General features: G+C 34.5%; 1 protein-coding gene across 1 annotated transcript; it reads right to left on the bottom strand.

Moving 5' to 3' along the window:
• Window positions 1-10,137: 10,137 nt before the first annotated feature.
• Window positions 10,138-10,608, bottom strand: LOC145163317 (pentatricopeptide repeat-containing protein At2g02980, chloroplastic-like). Its single transcript, XM_079082157.1, has one exon. The coding sequence runs from the start codon at window positions 10,606-10,608 to the stop codon at window positions 10,138-10,140; it is 471 nt and encodes a 156-aa protein (XP_078938283.1).
• Window positions 10,609-16,302: the final 5,694 nt, after the last annotated feature.

The following is a 16,302-nucleotide window of genomic DNA, read 5'->3' as shown; positions in this document are numbered from 1 at the left end:
AAGTTGGCAACTTTACTCCTTTTCATGTCTTAATGGGACCCAATACTCAATAAAATCCAGAATAAGCACCCAAACTCATGCATGGTCCAATATAACTCATCAAGATTGCATTTTTATGAACAAGGGACCTAAAAAGGCTAAGATTTATCATCCTTATCTTCTGGAGCAGCTCATACTCACATGCATGACTTAAAGGACCATAAAAAGCACAAAAACAACCCCTAACTAGATCTAACAAAACAAACCATCAAGTTAAAGAGCTTTATACCTCAAAGAGCTTTCCAACTTGATGATGATTCTGGATCCACAAGCTCTAGCCACACCAATGCAACTTCCACGAGTTCCTCTTCCTTCAAAATCACCAAAAACACCCTCAAAGTTCACTTCTAAGCTCAAAACACTCAAAGGGAAATTAGGGTTTCGTTATTAGGGTTTGGAGAGGTGGAGGCTGGTCATAGGAATGTCCAAGAGTGAATTAAGTTGTTTAAATAGGGTACAAACCCTAAAAATTATCATTTGCCCCTAGTGACCGTACGCCTAACATACATGGGTTTCCTCCGCGACCAACTTTGACCCAGTACGCCCAGCGTACTCATAGCGTACGCCCAGCGTACTCGACTAGGGACTAAAACCATGAATCTTCTGAAGGCTATAACTTCTTCGTTCTAAGTCTGATTTTGACGCTCTTTATATCCACGGAAAGGTAATGAGAAGCTATAAAATTCTACCAACTCTCCTTTGCCTTAAAACTTCCTGAGCTTAAATCCAAAATTAATAAAAGGCCCGAACTATCACTTTATAGTTATACCATTGGGCTCCAAAACACAACCTGAACTCTCGGATCACCTAATCTGCATTATCCACATCCAAGGGGTCTAAAACTCTCCTTCCTCAAGGCATATAGCCTTATGACAACTGATCTTCAGGTGATGGCCCCGAATTAGGAAACGATTCGAATAGGGTGTTATAACTCTCCCACACTTAAATTTGATTTTGTCCTCTAAATCACATTCTTACCATCCTCCTGGAACCCAAACGCTCCGAACAGTACCTCTTGATTCCCTGAATCACCAGAAAGGATGTTTCATACTCTTAGCGACGCTCCAAGGCTGCCATCGAAACCCAACCTTGTCAGAACTCGTACTACTAATGGTGAACAAATCATACTCCTATTGAACTAGCACCTCACTGCTATATTTTCGAAACCCCCAAAACTTTTCCTGACATCCACACAGGTAGGACCATCCCGAAACATAACCACTAGGAGCCCACACTGCAATCTGAACTGAAAATGTTCTTTTGGTCCTATTCTATCCAAGTGGTACCTTTGACAGATAGATTCCTTAACTATATATTAATGATGAAACGATCTTTCGACCCTCAACGCGATTCCCGCCAATTTGCCAACCTGATACGTAACCCATATCCTGAAATCTAAAGATTTACACTTGCATTTTAACTGAGGATTAGAACCATGTCCTTTGTCCTTCGCAAATAATTGTGAATGTTCTTAACTGTTGTCCAATGAGCTCTACCAGGATTTCCCTAATAGCGACTGACCATGCTCAAAGCAGAGGATACATCAGGGAGAGTACAAGTTATAGCATACATGATCGATCTTACAGCGGAAGCATAAGGGACTCGACTCATATCAACTATCTCTTCATCCGTACTTGGGCTTTAAGTCTTACTCAATTTGGCATTGCTCTGAATAGATAGTTCTCCTTTCTTGGAATTTCCATACTAAACCGTTTTAGTACTTCTTCCAAGTATGTACTTTTACTAAGTCCAATTAGTCTGTTTTTTCCAAGCCAATATTTCACTTCTTGCAAGGTTGGAATGTCGTTTCCCATGAGTAGTATGTCATCAACATACAATACTAGAAACGTTACTATACTCCCACTAGCTTTGACATACACACAAGACTCATCCTCACTCCTAGAAAAACCAAATTCTTTGACTTTTTCATGGAATCAAAGATTCCAGCTGCAAGATGCTTATTTCAATCCATAGATGGATTTCTCAAGCTTGCACACTCTATTGGAAACTTTGCATGAACAAAACCCTATGGGTGACTCATGTAAACATCTTCAACTAACTTCCCATTAAGGAAACCAGTTTTGACATCCATCTGCCAAATTTCATAATCATGAATGGCACCTATGGCGAGCATTATCCTAATAGATTTTATCTTAGCCACTAGTGAGAAAGTCTCATCATAGTGAACCCCTTGGGTTTGAGTAAAGCCCTTCGAAACCAGTTGTGCCTTGAAAGTGTGCACATTTCCATCCATGTCGGTCTTCTTCTTGAAGATCCATTTGCAACCAACTATCTTTCGACCAGGTTGTTGATCAACCAAATTCCAAACTTAGTTGTCATACGTGTGTTGGATTTTAAGCACTATAACACTCCTATGGTGCACATGCAACCCTAGATGCTTTGGATCTATGTTTTCTCTAATTATACATGCAATTTCATTTTTCCAAAGCACAAATTCTAACTAGCATACAATAGAGGATATGCAATGTAAAACTCATAGTTAGATGAATACCTCTTGATGTAGTTGTAGTTCTTGGCCTTTCATGAGCTTAGCACCTCAAGTGGGATGCCTCAAATGGTTCACAAGCACCATGAACAAAAGAGGACTTTGAGAGAGAGATTAGGCACACCAAAATCAGTTATGTGAACTCTAAGAAAACTTGTGTAACCGATTTTGGCTAAGGGGTATCATTTATATAGTGTAGGATTCCAAGAGTCATGGGTAAACCCTAATCCATACACTTGGGTTATGATCCATATCTCATGTGGGCTAACTCTTCATGGATACTTACATAAAACTTAGCCCAACATGGATCAATAGCCCAAACACTATATATATCACTGATTTACATAATCAGTCCTCGTTAATTTAATTAGCCTCTTTTGATCACTAAATTAATTCCAAATTAATTCTTGATCAATACTAATTACATAATATGATTTCTCAATTGATATATTATACTTGTAATATATTAATAAATCATAAATAACCTCTTTCTCAAATATCCATCGTATCAGATTGTTCTGGTGAAGGCAACCCAAATGGACCATGCTACTCTCGGGTCAAGTACATACCAGTTATAGTTATGGGCTTAGACACCTAATCCAACAACATGGACTTGATCTCGTTGTCCATTGCCTCTTTCCACTTAACTGCCTCAGGGCCTGACATTGCTTCCTTATAGTTAGCTACCTCATCCAAATTTATCAGCGTTTGATCATTGATAAACGTATCACCTTCTACAGATATATGGAAATCATAAATATAAGGTGGCACGCTAACTCTATTGGAATGACGAAGAGGTAATGAATTATCAATTGGTTCAACATAAGTCTTGTCCTCTAGTTGAGCACTAGTATCATCTAAGGTTCCTTCATTTCTTGACTCTTGAATCTCTTCAAGGTAGATTGTACTCCTAATGTCCTCTTTGCATATGTGCTCTCTCTCGCGAAAGACTCATCTTCATGCTACAAAGACTACGTTTTCACTAGGTCTGTAGAACAAATATCCAAAAGACTTTAGTGGGTAGCCAGTGAAAATACATCTCTCACTTCTGGCTTCCAGCTTGTCATGAGTCTCTCGTCTAATGAAAGCTTCACAACCCCAGACTTTGGTATGTGCTAACGAGGGAACATTCCATGTCCACATCCCGTGAGGTATTTTGGCAACCTTTTTAGTAGGGACAAGATTGAGGATATGGGCGGCTGTCTCTAAGGCATACCCCAGAAGGAAATAGGAAGAGTGGCTCAACTCATCATGGAACGAACCATATCCAACAAGGTTCGATTGCGCCTCTCAGCCACACCATTAATTTTTGGTGTCCTAGGAGGAGTCAATTATGAAACTATTCCACATTCTTTGAGGTAGTCGTGGAACTCGATACTAAGATACTCTCCTCCTCTATCAAATTGGAGAATCTTTATCTTCCTACCTAATTGATTCTCGACTTCATGCTTAATCTCTTTGAACTTTTCAAATATTTCTGATTTATGTTTGATCAAGTAGATATAACCATATCTGCTATAATCATTCGTAAACGTTACATAAAACCGATTAGCATCTCTTGTGATGTATCTGAAGGTCCCACACACATATGTGTGCATGAGATCCAACAAACCTTCACCTCTTTCACAAGATCTAGTGAAAGGTGATTTTGTCATGGTACCCAAAAGACAAGATTCACATTCATCATTTAGGCTTAGGTCAAATGACTCCAAGACTCCATCCTTTTGGAGTTGGGCGATGCGTATCTTGTTAATGTGCCCAAGACAACAATGCCACAAGCATGTCTTGTCTAAAGCATTATATGAATCAATGTGAAATACACTATTGCCTAATCTATCAACATAAGTCACAGTTTCATACACACCATTACAAGGTAAAGCTTCAAATATAAAAACACAATTTTTATAAACAAGAATTGAACCATTCAAATCATTAAATGAGTAGCGAAAACCTTGTCTACACAAATCATGAAATGAAATAATGTTTCATGTCATTTCTGACGAATAACAACAATTTATCAAATCTAAACTAACTTCACTACTAAGCATAAGTTGATAAGTCCCAATCTTGGTCACATAAGAAGATCGCCTATTGCCCATGATTAGATTCATTTTCCCATGCTCCACCTCTTCACTTTCTCTTAGCCCATGCAATTCAGAACAAATGTGAAAACCACATCCTGTATCAAGGACCCAAGAATGAGTAGATGGTGAGTTATTAGTTTGAATAGTGTATATACATGCTGACGATGGATTAACCTTGCCATCCTTGATTTTTTTCAAGTATTTGGGGAAGATCCTCTTCCAATGGCCCTTGTCATTGCAATAGTAACAAGTGGCCTCTTAGGGTCACTAACAGCTAGAATGTCTGAGTTAGGCCTCGCCTTTGTCCCATTGCTTGATGACCCTGAATGGGCCTTGTTCTTCCAGTTAGCGGAGCAGCCTTCCTTTTCTTCCCTTTTTCCCTTTTCAAAGGCGAGAACGGTAGCATTAGTAGAAGGGGCTGAACTCTTTCTCTTCAGTCCCAACTCAGCAGTCTATAGCAAGTTTTGGAGTTAGGCCAATGTGGTTTCTGTGTTGTTCAAATGATAAGCTAATATAAACTGATCATAACAACTTGACAAGGAGTTTAAGACCATGTCAATGGCCAATTCCTCGTCAAAATGCACATTGAGATTAACAAGGCGCTCCACGTATCTTTTCATTCTCTGCACGTGGTTGCAAACAGACTCTCCTTCTTTCATCTTGCAAGCCATGAGGGACTTGACCACTTCAAATATCTCTTGACGAGCTTTCTTGTGGTACTTTTCCACAAGGTCATTGTTCTTCTCAAATGATCAGTAGTCCTCATAGAATCTCTGTAATTTAAGAGTCATTATGGCGACCATGATGCAAGCAAATTTTGTTGCATCATCGTAGTGTTTCCTGTAGGAGGCTAGTTGTTCAGAAGTAGCAGTGGCTTCATCGACTTCGACGGATTTTTCTTCAAGGAAATATTCTTTGCCCTCGAATCGAAAAGCCATTCTGATGTTGCGCATCCAATCATTGTAGTTGGAGCCATCAAAGGTCACTTTGGACACGATAGAGAGTAGGGAGAAACTCGAGTGGTGGGTAGACGATGATAGAGTAGAAGCATCAACAGGAGTAGACATCTATAGATAAAAAGAATAGTTTTAGTTAGATGACAATTATCCTTAAGATTTTAACCCATAAAAAATTATTAAGGCAAGGATCCAAAATAACAACTTAGAACTAAGAAGAGGGATGACATAATCTTGCGGATTTATGAAGGTAGGTAAAAGCAATTTACCAATTTCAAACTATGAAATTCCTAGATCTTTTAAGATTCATTGAATCTATCAATGACATGTTTAATCTCAGATTATGCTCTTCTATTTGTGACTGGGATACCAAGGATCACAAACAAGATGTGAATAATCATACGAATGTGATTGGCACTCTCGATGTCATTTATCATCTCATATTAATGTGTTGGGTAGCCACACGCGCTCCATTAATCAATGATAATTTTCGTGATGCCCATTATTACTCTTTATAGTGACTATTAGTGTGCCGGTTAACCACGTGCGCTCCAATAACTGCTATAAAGTATAACGTGCAATTTTACGGATTAACATATTTTTCATATTTTTCCTAAAGTAACCAAGAGTGGGATTTTAAAAAAGGTATAGTTACTTTAATAGCATTATAATTTTAATGAAGTTATGTCCTATCAAATCTGTTCGGCCAACGACCCTCCACCATACAAGAGAGCGGTGGGTAAAAATGGATACCCAATGATTGTCATTTTATAAGCCGCTTCCTTAAACTCCTCTTATAGTCTGACTCTGTGAATGAGGCGTACTGGCGATTTGACTGAATTAGTCTTATACATATAGTAATTATTAAAATTTTAATTTTACATATAGTATTAGGTGTATTTTAAAACTTTTTCAAAATACTAGGTTTAAATTAAATTTTCGAAATTAAGATCTAATTTAATTTTTTTTCGAAATCAATTTAATTTAAAATAAACCAATAAGATTTAATTTTTATCTTTTAATTAACAATTAATTAAATTAATTCAAATCTTATAAGGATTAAATAATTATTTACTGTTACCTATTAATTAAATAATTTAAGTTTAATACTAATCTCTTCCCAACTAGATTTTCGAAAATTCAGAGGGATAAGGGTTATCCAATTTTATTTAATTATCCTATTTTAAAAAATTTAAAAACAATAATTATCAAACAAGGAAACCCTAGAAATTTCGAAAATTAGGGTGGAGGTTAGGGTTTCAAGAACCCTAGCCAAAATCGAATTTTTAGTGCTTTAGGGTTTAAATTCTATAAACCCTAATCTTGATCTATTCAACTATTACACAAATCAATTGAAAACATACTCTCTGATACCACTGATGGGTTTTATAGATAATAAAAATCATATTCTTGCGGAAAATATAAAACCCTAAATTTGTATACACCCTAAAGATCTAGGTTTTCACTATTAAATGCAAAAATCTATTGAATATCAAGAACCCTATGATTTTCGAAATTAGTAATAGGGTTTTCGAAACATACCTTTTTTTATTATGCTAGTAGATAATCAAATTAAAATCCTTCTTGAAATTACTTGGAAGCTAGCACCAAAAATCTCGTATCTCTGATGGTTCACACCCAACCCTAGTATCAAGGAGGCTTAAAGAGAGAGGAGATGGGAGCTTCAAAATTTCGGCCATTGGATTATAAGAAGGAGTGAAAGAAATATAAAGGTCAGGGAGGTCTTTATATAGCTGAAGGAAACTTGGGGCCAAAGCTACGATTTTTGAGAAAAGGCCTAGATTAATTAATATAATAATCAAGTTGCCTTATATTCTTATCTCTTACCCTATGGACGAAAATTCTAGGCTATTCCTAACCAAATTTTGTCCACCTCATCCCATGAGGTTCTAGAGCCTTCTTTCTTCAACATTAAATAAATAACCAAATAGTCTTTGTACTTTTAATTAATCCAAATTAATCCCACAACTAATTCTAATTAATTTCTGATTAATTATTAATTAAATAATATGATTTCTAAATAATATATTAATCATATAATAAATTAAGAAATTAGTCTCTCTCTCTCTCTCTCTCTCTCTCTTTCTCTCTCTCTAAAAGTCAACCTATTCAATTACTAGGTTTGAGGTCAACCCAAAAGGACTTTGCTAATAATTAAAGATTATATTAATTTAGTTATTGGCGTAGACACCTAATCCAACATATGCACAAAGATTTCTTGAACATTAAAGTTAGTCTTAACGAACAACCTTAAACCTTTTAGGGAACTTATACTAATTAACAAGCCATGATCTTGATTCACCATCATTGCCATTTTTTACAACATATTGAATAGATTCACTTTCACACAACCAATATTGTTACATGTAATTAGTAACATAACAAAGATAGCTCATTTCTATTCATCTATTGAATGATATCCTGTCAGGTTCACCACTTAACCATAGAATCTCGAGATCCCCTCGATCTCTTCTTTCCTAATTCCCTACATCATGTGTGTATAAGGTGTTGTTTCTTTTTTACTGAATACATAAAGAACGACTTAATAGAAAATGTAAGAATAAAATGAGTCTCTCTGCAACTTTTCAACAAATTTGCCATCATTTACTTATCTGCTCCTGTTTCCAAGGTATACAATCATTTTGTCAAATATTTTTAAGCATCATTTATCCAGACACTGTTAGATTCCAAATAAATTCAAGTTAAACTCAAATGTAGAATGTTACCTATAGTAAAAGGAACAATGCATATCCATCACATTCAATGCAAGGGAAGTTATAAGAAGACATGTATAATTTCATAACAAATGAACTAAAAATACAGTAAAAAACAAAAATAAAATAGTATTATAGATACTAGATCTTTCTTACCTAATCCATAAGCACGCATTGCCCATAAAAAATATCCAACTCGAATGTGCTTTTTCGCCAGCCAATCATACATACATTAAGTAAGTGTATCCAATTGTATTATCAGAATAAATCAGAAAATGAAAAATAATAAAAGATGAAATACATAAATGAACCTGAGTGAAAATGCGATTAATAGTCTGGAATGTCACCAAAAGGAAACATAGGTATCTTTTAAACAACATTTATATTTATTTTATACACACAAAACTTTATCTATACACCACTTATTATGTTAAATATCACTTCACAACAACCTTCTCATGTATTCATAGGCATAACACAAGGTGGTGGTGTTGCTGCTATGCCTCTAACCCTGCTCGGTGAAACCTGCTTGAGAATGGATTTGACAGCCATACATAAAAACATGGAAAATTTAGCCTACAAAGATGATAAGGGAGCAACAACCGAGGTTTTGCTCTTTTGGTTTGACCTTTTCTTTTCAAAGTCAACTTTCATGGCATTCATGATTTTTTTTTGAAAATGGCTTGCAACTCTCTTTCTATACGTGGTCAAATTAGATGTAGGAAATGTTGAACTCCAAGAAGAAACGGGATGTGGCAAATGTCTTGAATTTTCAAACTGCAATAGACAAATTATGTGCAGGCTGTTGAAAATGTCTTACATTTCCTTCAATAATGAAAAACGAAACTATCTTACTTGGCTTTTGTTGTGAACAAATCACCATTCTTCCAAAATATGCAAAAAAAAACACTAACTAAACATATGTATTTAATACTCCCAAATCCAATAATGATTTATTTACACACTGATCTTTCATAAAACAATGGTTAGAAGGCTAAATGCAAGAGATAGCAATACCGTTTCATTTATTTATGTTAGAAAATAGGGGTAGAAACACTTGGAAATTCTAAAAATCGTGTATAACACTTTCAGATTAAAGTATTTGGGTGGTACTTCCAATATTTAATCGGATAAGACTCAGAAAAAAAATTAGAGAAACAGAAAAGAGAATGTTCAAGATGTTATGAAGAAGAAGAAGAGTCCCAAAACTGATTTCGAAAATGATCATATAACAAGAAAAACTTCATGTCTTAAATCTGTCACATGACAGTTTTATGTCCTAAAATTGTCCAAAAACGGTCATAAACTAACTTAAATCTGGGTCTAGAATATGGATCACAAAACCGGGTGCATTTACCAAAAATTCGGATTTCTGATGCATTTACCAAAATCTCGACCCCAGCCAGGGGCTCTGGCTCTAGGACCCCGCCAGGGGCTGCCGCCCCTTGGACCCCACTCCCAGGGGCGCTTCCCCCGGATCCCCGTTATTTCAGGAGCTTCACCCCTAAATAGCAGTATACTTTCCACAAAGACAAAATTAAACAAATGTGCACTGTGCACCATACCGATTTGTTCAATAGTTGTCAAAGTGACATTGATCAACAAATTAACCCCATTACACTTAAATAATATTAGTGATATAAAATCACCAACAATTTATGTATTAATAGCATTCTATTTTAATATAACCTTGGAGAATGCCCAAAATGCCAAAATACACAAAGAATCAAAGTAACATCCTACTTGAAGATAACATTTGAGAATGCACTAAAGGTTAAAATACACAAACAATCAAAGACGTTTTGTTTCTTATAAATTTATTTTCCCACAAAAGACACTCCAATATCTTCCGCTTCTGAATCTGCGCTTTTTTCTGAAATTTTACCAGCCTCATCAAAACTGCCCACATTATAAAGAAGCTCTCTCCACATCTTCATATGCGCTCTATTTAGTTTTGAAATCCTCTTTAAAGCTTCAAGGCAAAGCTTAGCATCATCAAACTTTGTACAATTTTTTCCCAATGTACCCCACAGGGTATCTGAATAAGAGTTTTGGTGTTCCTTATCCATAAAACTAGGATTCATTATGACCAGTTGATATTTTTCTTCTAAAGAACCTATTTTGGCAATCACATCGATCATTCCATTAAAGTGTTTAAGATCGACTGTTATCCCAAACTTATGCACCATTGATAAGAAAATAACTTTTGCCTCCTTGTCCAGCCCTGATTGATCACAAGAAAATAGAATCCCTAGCCATGTTTTCTCATTTGGATTGAATCCCTCCATCCTTATTTTATTGAAGGCTAAACTGCTTCTTTCATCATGCTTTATACTCCATAAACATAAATCAATCTATTATAGGAATACACATTCAACATAGCCATTATCATCAAACACTTTAATAGCCATTATGATCCAAGCACACCTAACATAGTCTGATATAAGAAAAACATTTACCCTTACACCATATATACAGTTCTTCAAAGCATACGAGTGTATCATGGAACACAAATTATGATCCTCCACTAAAGAGAGAATTAGTGTTAATGTATGTTCATTAACTTTTAGAGACCTTGATCTTAAAAAGTCGAGAAACATTTTTTGCATAATATCTTTGGATGTAGTGTTGGCAATCACATCGATCATTTAAGATCGACTATTATCCCAAACTTATGCACCATTGTTAATAAAATAACGCTTGCCTCCTTGTCCAACCCTGATTGATCACAAGCAAATAGAATCCCTAGCCATGTTTTCTCATTTGGCTTGAATCCCTCCATCCTTATTTTATTGAAGGCTAAACCGCTTCTTTCGTCGTCCCTTCTACTCTATAAGCATAAATCAAAGTAAAACCTCCATACCCCCTACCACGTCCGACAACATGTTATAGTTTACAATGTAAAACCTCCATACCCCCTACCACGTCCGACAACATGGAATACAAGCATACAAGTGCAGCTTTCATGTACTGATTGAACACTAATCCAAATTTCAACAGGTAATCATGACATTGTCTTCCTAATAAAAGGTGCCCAACGTTTAAACGAGAAGAAAGCACCAATCTAGATATATATTCGTTAGGTAGGCAAGACTCATCGTGATCTGAAACCATTGATTTAAACAATCTAACAACTTCAAAAGCAAACCCATCACTTGGATTTTTTCATGAGTGATATATTATTGTAGTTCTATATTCACTTTTATGGATTGCCAGCTGTTGTCATAGAAGTAACATGAAAGCCTTTTCAGTTTTTGCTAATTCATTTGACTGGAAACAACTCACTGACTTTATACAACTTTGGTATGTAGATGTACCTGAAATAATAAATCAATAAATAAATACAAGAAACATTATAATCTTATAATTACAATTAGATGACACATTATATAGCAAGTTGAACGAATTTCGAGAAATAACAATGTATATTATTCTCGCAAGCATTATGCAGTGTACTTTATTTTTTCATAATTTTCGTACTTTTATCTGTAAGGTACTTTATACATTACGTATAATAGCAATGTAGCTAGTACGAGAAAAGACTGAAAGTACGTTCCTACTATGAGTAGCGAATTGTGAGTGTGTTGCTAATATGTGTAAAGAAAATTTGTGTGTGTTAACATTATAAGCTACGTAAATGTAAGTTTATTGCTATCATCGGTTAAAACTAGAAGTACATTGATATGATGGGTAAAAGATAAAATGCATTACCTATATTGGACAAGTTGGGGTTAACCAAGGTGTCTAACAAGGAGGTCTTTGGTTCAATCGCAGACATATACTAACTCTCTGTTCTAAAAAAAACCTATATTGGTTAAAATAGTAAAGTATGTTGTTATTTTCTATTATTTGCCCTAAGAAGTTTTGTAACCATTACACATAACAACCAAAAAAGTTCTTATTGGCAACACCATCAATCGACCTAATATAAAAATTATTTACCATTGCTCCTTGATCCAATCGTGAAGAGCATAAGTGTTATTGTATTTTACTCTTGTTAACAATATAGACGGTGTACATTACTTCTTACCCATCATAGCAATAAACATACATTACTTTTACAATAATAACAATGTACTTTCTTTTTTACTTATAATAGTTAGAATTTTGATCTTGGAAGATGTTGGAATAAATATTTTGTTATTTAATATACTTTGAAGAGTGGAGTGTTACGACAAGTCAAGGAATCATAAATTATCTTATTTTAGGTGTAATATTTTAAAGAGATAAAAAATAACAACGTACTTTTAATTATTTGTTTATTGTAGCATCTACTTTAATTTATTTCTATTACAACATTATGGTTTCAATTTTAATCATAATCACTTTTACTCAAACGCTTGAGACTAACGTTAATTAAATTTCTAAAATACCCTTCAATAATATCATCAATAAGAATCTTTTACCTAAAATGGAAATGTTGCAATTACAAAGAGATTATAGGTGAAACTTTAAACCACATTAAGTATTATAAAGATTGTTCCACCAACCATCTTCAATTATATTATAAAACAACTTTGATAGGTTTTATCATGAGTTAGTTAAAACAACATCTTCAATTATATTATAAAACAACATCGGCATGTGTTATCACGAGTTAGCTAATTGTCAAATAAATCACATATAATTACATGAAAAAAAGAAACGAAAAATATGATTGGCAACAAAATATTAATATTCAAATATGTAACTCCTAGCATCAATCAAATAATATTCTAAACTTGGCAAAACAAATAGGTGAAATTGAAATAAAACCATTTAATTAAAAAGCAAATTTTGGTCTAAACTATTCACATAATTTAAGTCATCCACAACATACACCCCAAAAGATAAAATTAGATAACAAGTCTAAACATTCATCGAATTCACAGTTTTAGTCAAATAATTTCCAGAAAATGAAAATGGTGTCATTTAAAAGAAGATGAAAAAAAGTCAAAACCCTACACCAAAATAATACACAGACTTACTCCAAATGGCTGTGTAAACTGCCATTTTTGTAGAGAAATTAGACTTCAAGTGAACCCGTTGTAGCGAAATAAATAAAAATGACTACAGAAAAGAGCCATAAATTAAAATGTAAGCATATTTTCAACAAATTTGAAAATTTAGGGTTTTTTCTAAAAAACTGATCATTCATTTTATCAAAAACTCATCTCGGTAGTCATCAATCTAAGGCAAGTGGAAGAAGAACGAACAAAAAAATCACATTCATATCCATCTCAAGTATCACCCATAAAAGATAAAGTTTAATGGTTATCAAATGTTCTATTAAATATATCGGCCATCAATGAAAAATCCAACAGAGAAAATACAAAAATAAACAAACAAACCAATTTCAAAATCCAAATAAACTAATTGAAAAGAAATTGATTTCTGATTAGAAACCGAAGTGACAAAATAGAGAGATACTCAAATGCGATTATCGAATAGATTTTTCAAATCTCCGAAGAAATATGTGATTTTTTACGGAAACATGGGAAGGAGAATTAGCAAACACAAGAGTAGAAAATATGGCAGAAAAAACAAAGCAAAGCCTAGGAAAAAAACGCACACAGTAAAATTTAGAACATTGGGTGATTAAACATAGGATCTATAAAACGATATTTTCCATGGTTTCTTAGGGAGACAGAGAATGAAAAATAGAAAAGGACATGGTATATGGTGGAGCGATTGGTAGTTAAAGCTGACAAAGCAATGGCGTTGGTGGTGGTGCGATGGCTTACATTTAGAGAGATGCTTTGAATGATGGTAAAAGAAATTGAAGAAGTCTCTCCCATGAAATCCATGTTTCCTGTTGCTTGAATACTCTATGTTGAATACAAACCTTACCAAAACAAAGAGGAGAGTACATTTGTAGAGACTACTCCATAAAGCTCACATGTTTTCACACTTATAGAGACAACATTGCAAAGCACACCCATATGTTTATATAGGTGTTTCCAAAATCATAAGTTTCTAGATCCTATGGCGGTTTGTAATTACTTTTTAAACTTCAAAAATGATTTATTGACTTTATTATTTTTTTTTGAAAAAGTGTTTCTTTTTTTAATCAGAAAAGTCAATAAGTTAAAAACTTTTTGACCGGTATATAATATATATATATATATATATATATATATATATATATATATATATATATATATAATTACCCAAATATTATTTATTGACTTATTATTTTCCTAAAAAGTCTAGTATTTATAACTTCTTGTAACTTTCTTTTTCAAACTTACCAAGAAGCCAAATTGAAAAGTCATTTTCTCATATCCAAAGACTTTTTTAACTTGTTTTTTGAAAATCTAACAAGTTCATAAGTTGTTTCAAACACAATATCAAACACCCCTATATAAGCTGTATGGATTCATGTATATTTTAGAATTTTTCTATCACAATTCATATCTATTACAAACTTACGTATGTATTTAGATTGTGTTCTATCATGTCCTAGAGAAGTCTAGAACATTCTAGTGTCTTTCACGGTCTTTTAGAATGTTTCACAACCTTTTATGGTCTTTCATGACAGTATTGAGTATTCTAGGGTCTTTCGGTATGTTCTGGAATCTTTTATAGTCTTCCATAATATTCTAGAATATTCCAGAGCATTATAGAGTAATCTAACTTTTTCCCGATAATAAGATTGGTTCCATTGGACTAGTGATGATCTTTTAACACTCCCTTTCAACACTAACTGTTGGGTTGTAACAAAACAAGTTAAGCACTTCAGAAAAATATCAAAACAAACTTCGGTGAACTTGCAGAAATAAAACTTCTGAAAATGTAAATCAAGTGAACAAAATATTTAACGTGGTTCAGTCAAGGTGACCTACATCCACGGGCGAACGAGAGAGAGAGAGAGAGAGAGAGAGAGAGAGAGAGAGATGATTTTATTAACTTCCAAGAACAATTGAAATCACATACAAAGGTTACACCTCACTGGAGCTCTCAAAACTAAAGAATCTCTCTTGCTTACTAACTGCTCCAAAGGAGTGCTCTCAACCTCACAATGATTACTCTCTTGAAGTTTGTGCGCACTTACAATGATGGAGATATGAAACTATAATAGGTAAGCATGGGAAACCCTAATTATGATCGGTCAGGCCTATCCATAATTAGCCCATTAAGGGAATGCCCTAATTTCCAACCAATGATGGGGTGCCATGCAGATGCTTCTAGAACCTTCAACCTCATAAGCATCACCAACTTCTGAGCAACCTTGATTAGTCTTGAGCATCATAGAGGACTTCATAGCATATATGGCTCATCAGGGCTACCATGGTTCATCAAGGAAACTTCTACCAACCCTGCAGCACTCTTAGAGGAATGCTAAATATCTCATAACTGGCCTACCGGCCTCGCACAACCCACCCATGAAACTTCCACCAATCCTGCAGCACTCGTGTATGCTAACCATACATAACGATGGACCCTATAGGCTTTCGAATACCTGATCCTACCCTAAGCCCTTCATCAAACAAGTACAGGAAATAAGGCCAAACCAAACATTCTCAGGCTATAAGATCTTAATTATGTACAGCCGTGATGCATACACTAAGCAACTACAGTAATGATGTCAATCTCATATAAGGAAAACCCTAGGCTATCAGGCATCATACAATCAGACAATTCTATCATGCAATTCCTGAAGATCCCTAGCCTAGTACCAGCATGTTGTTCTAACATATCACAATATCACATAACCGTATGGTATTTTGGGTCTACTTATTGGCTCCGACTGATCGTACCCTCTGCATCCTCCTTTAGTATTTTGAAAACATTTTTGAAAATCATTTTGAAAATATTTTCCTTAGTTTGAGACTAGATTCACACAAGTGTTCCTCCAATTCACTCAAACCAAGGCTCTGATACCAACTTGTAACACCCGTAAAAATCAAGCCAATTTAAAACTTTTTCAAACATCCGAAATCCATTAGTTATTACAAAATGTTTTCAAAATAGTTTAATATCAAAGTATCCCAGAAACAAAA

Source organism: Lactuca virosa, chromosome 3 (assembly GCF_052849685.1).
Source record: "Lactuca virosa cultivar CGN04683 chromosome 3, Lactuca_virosa_CGN04683_v6, whole genome shotgun sequence".
Lineage (NCBI taxonomy): Eukaryota > Viridiplantae > Streptophyta > Magnoliopsida > Asterales > Asteraceae > Lactuca > Lactuca virosa.
Note: the sequence above shows the minus strand (reverse complement) of the source record. Positions and strands in the feature narration are given on the sequence as shown.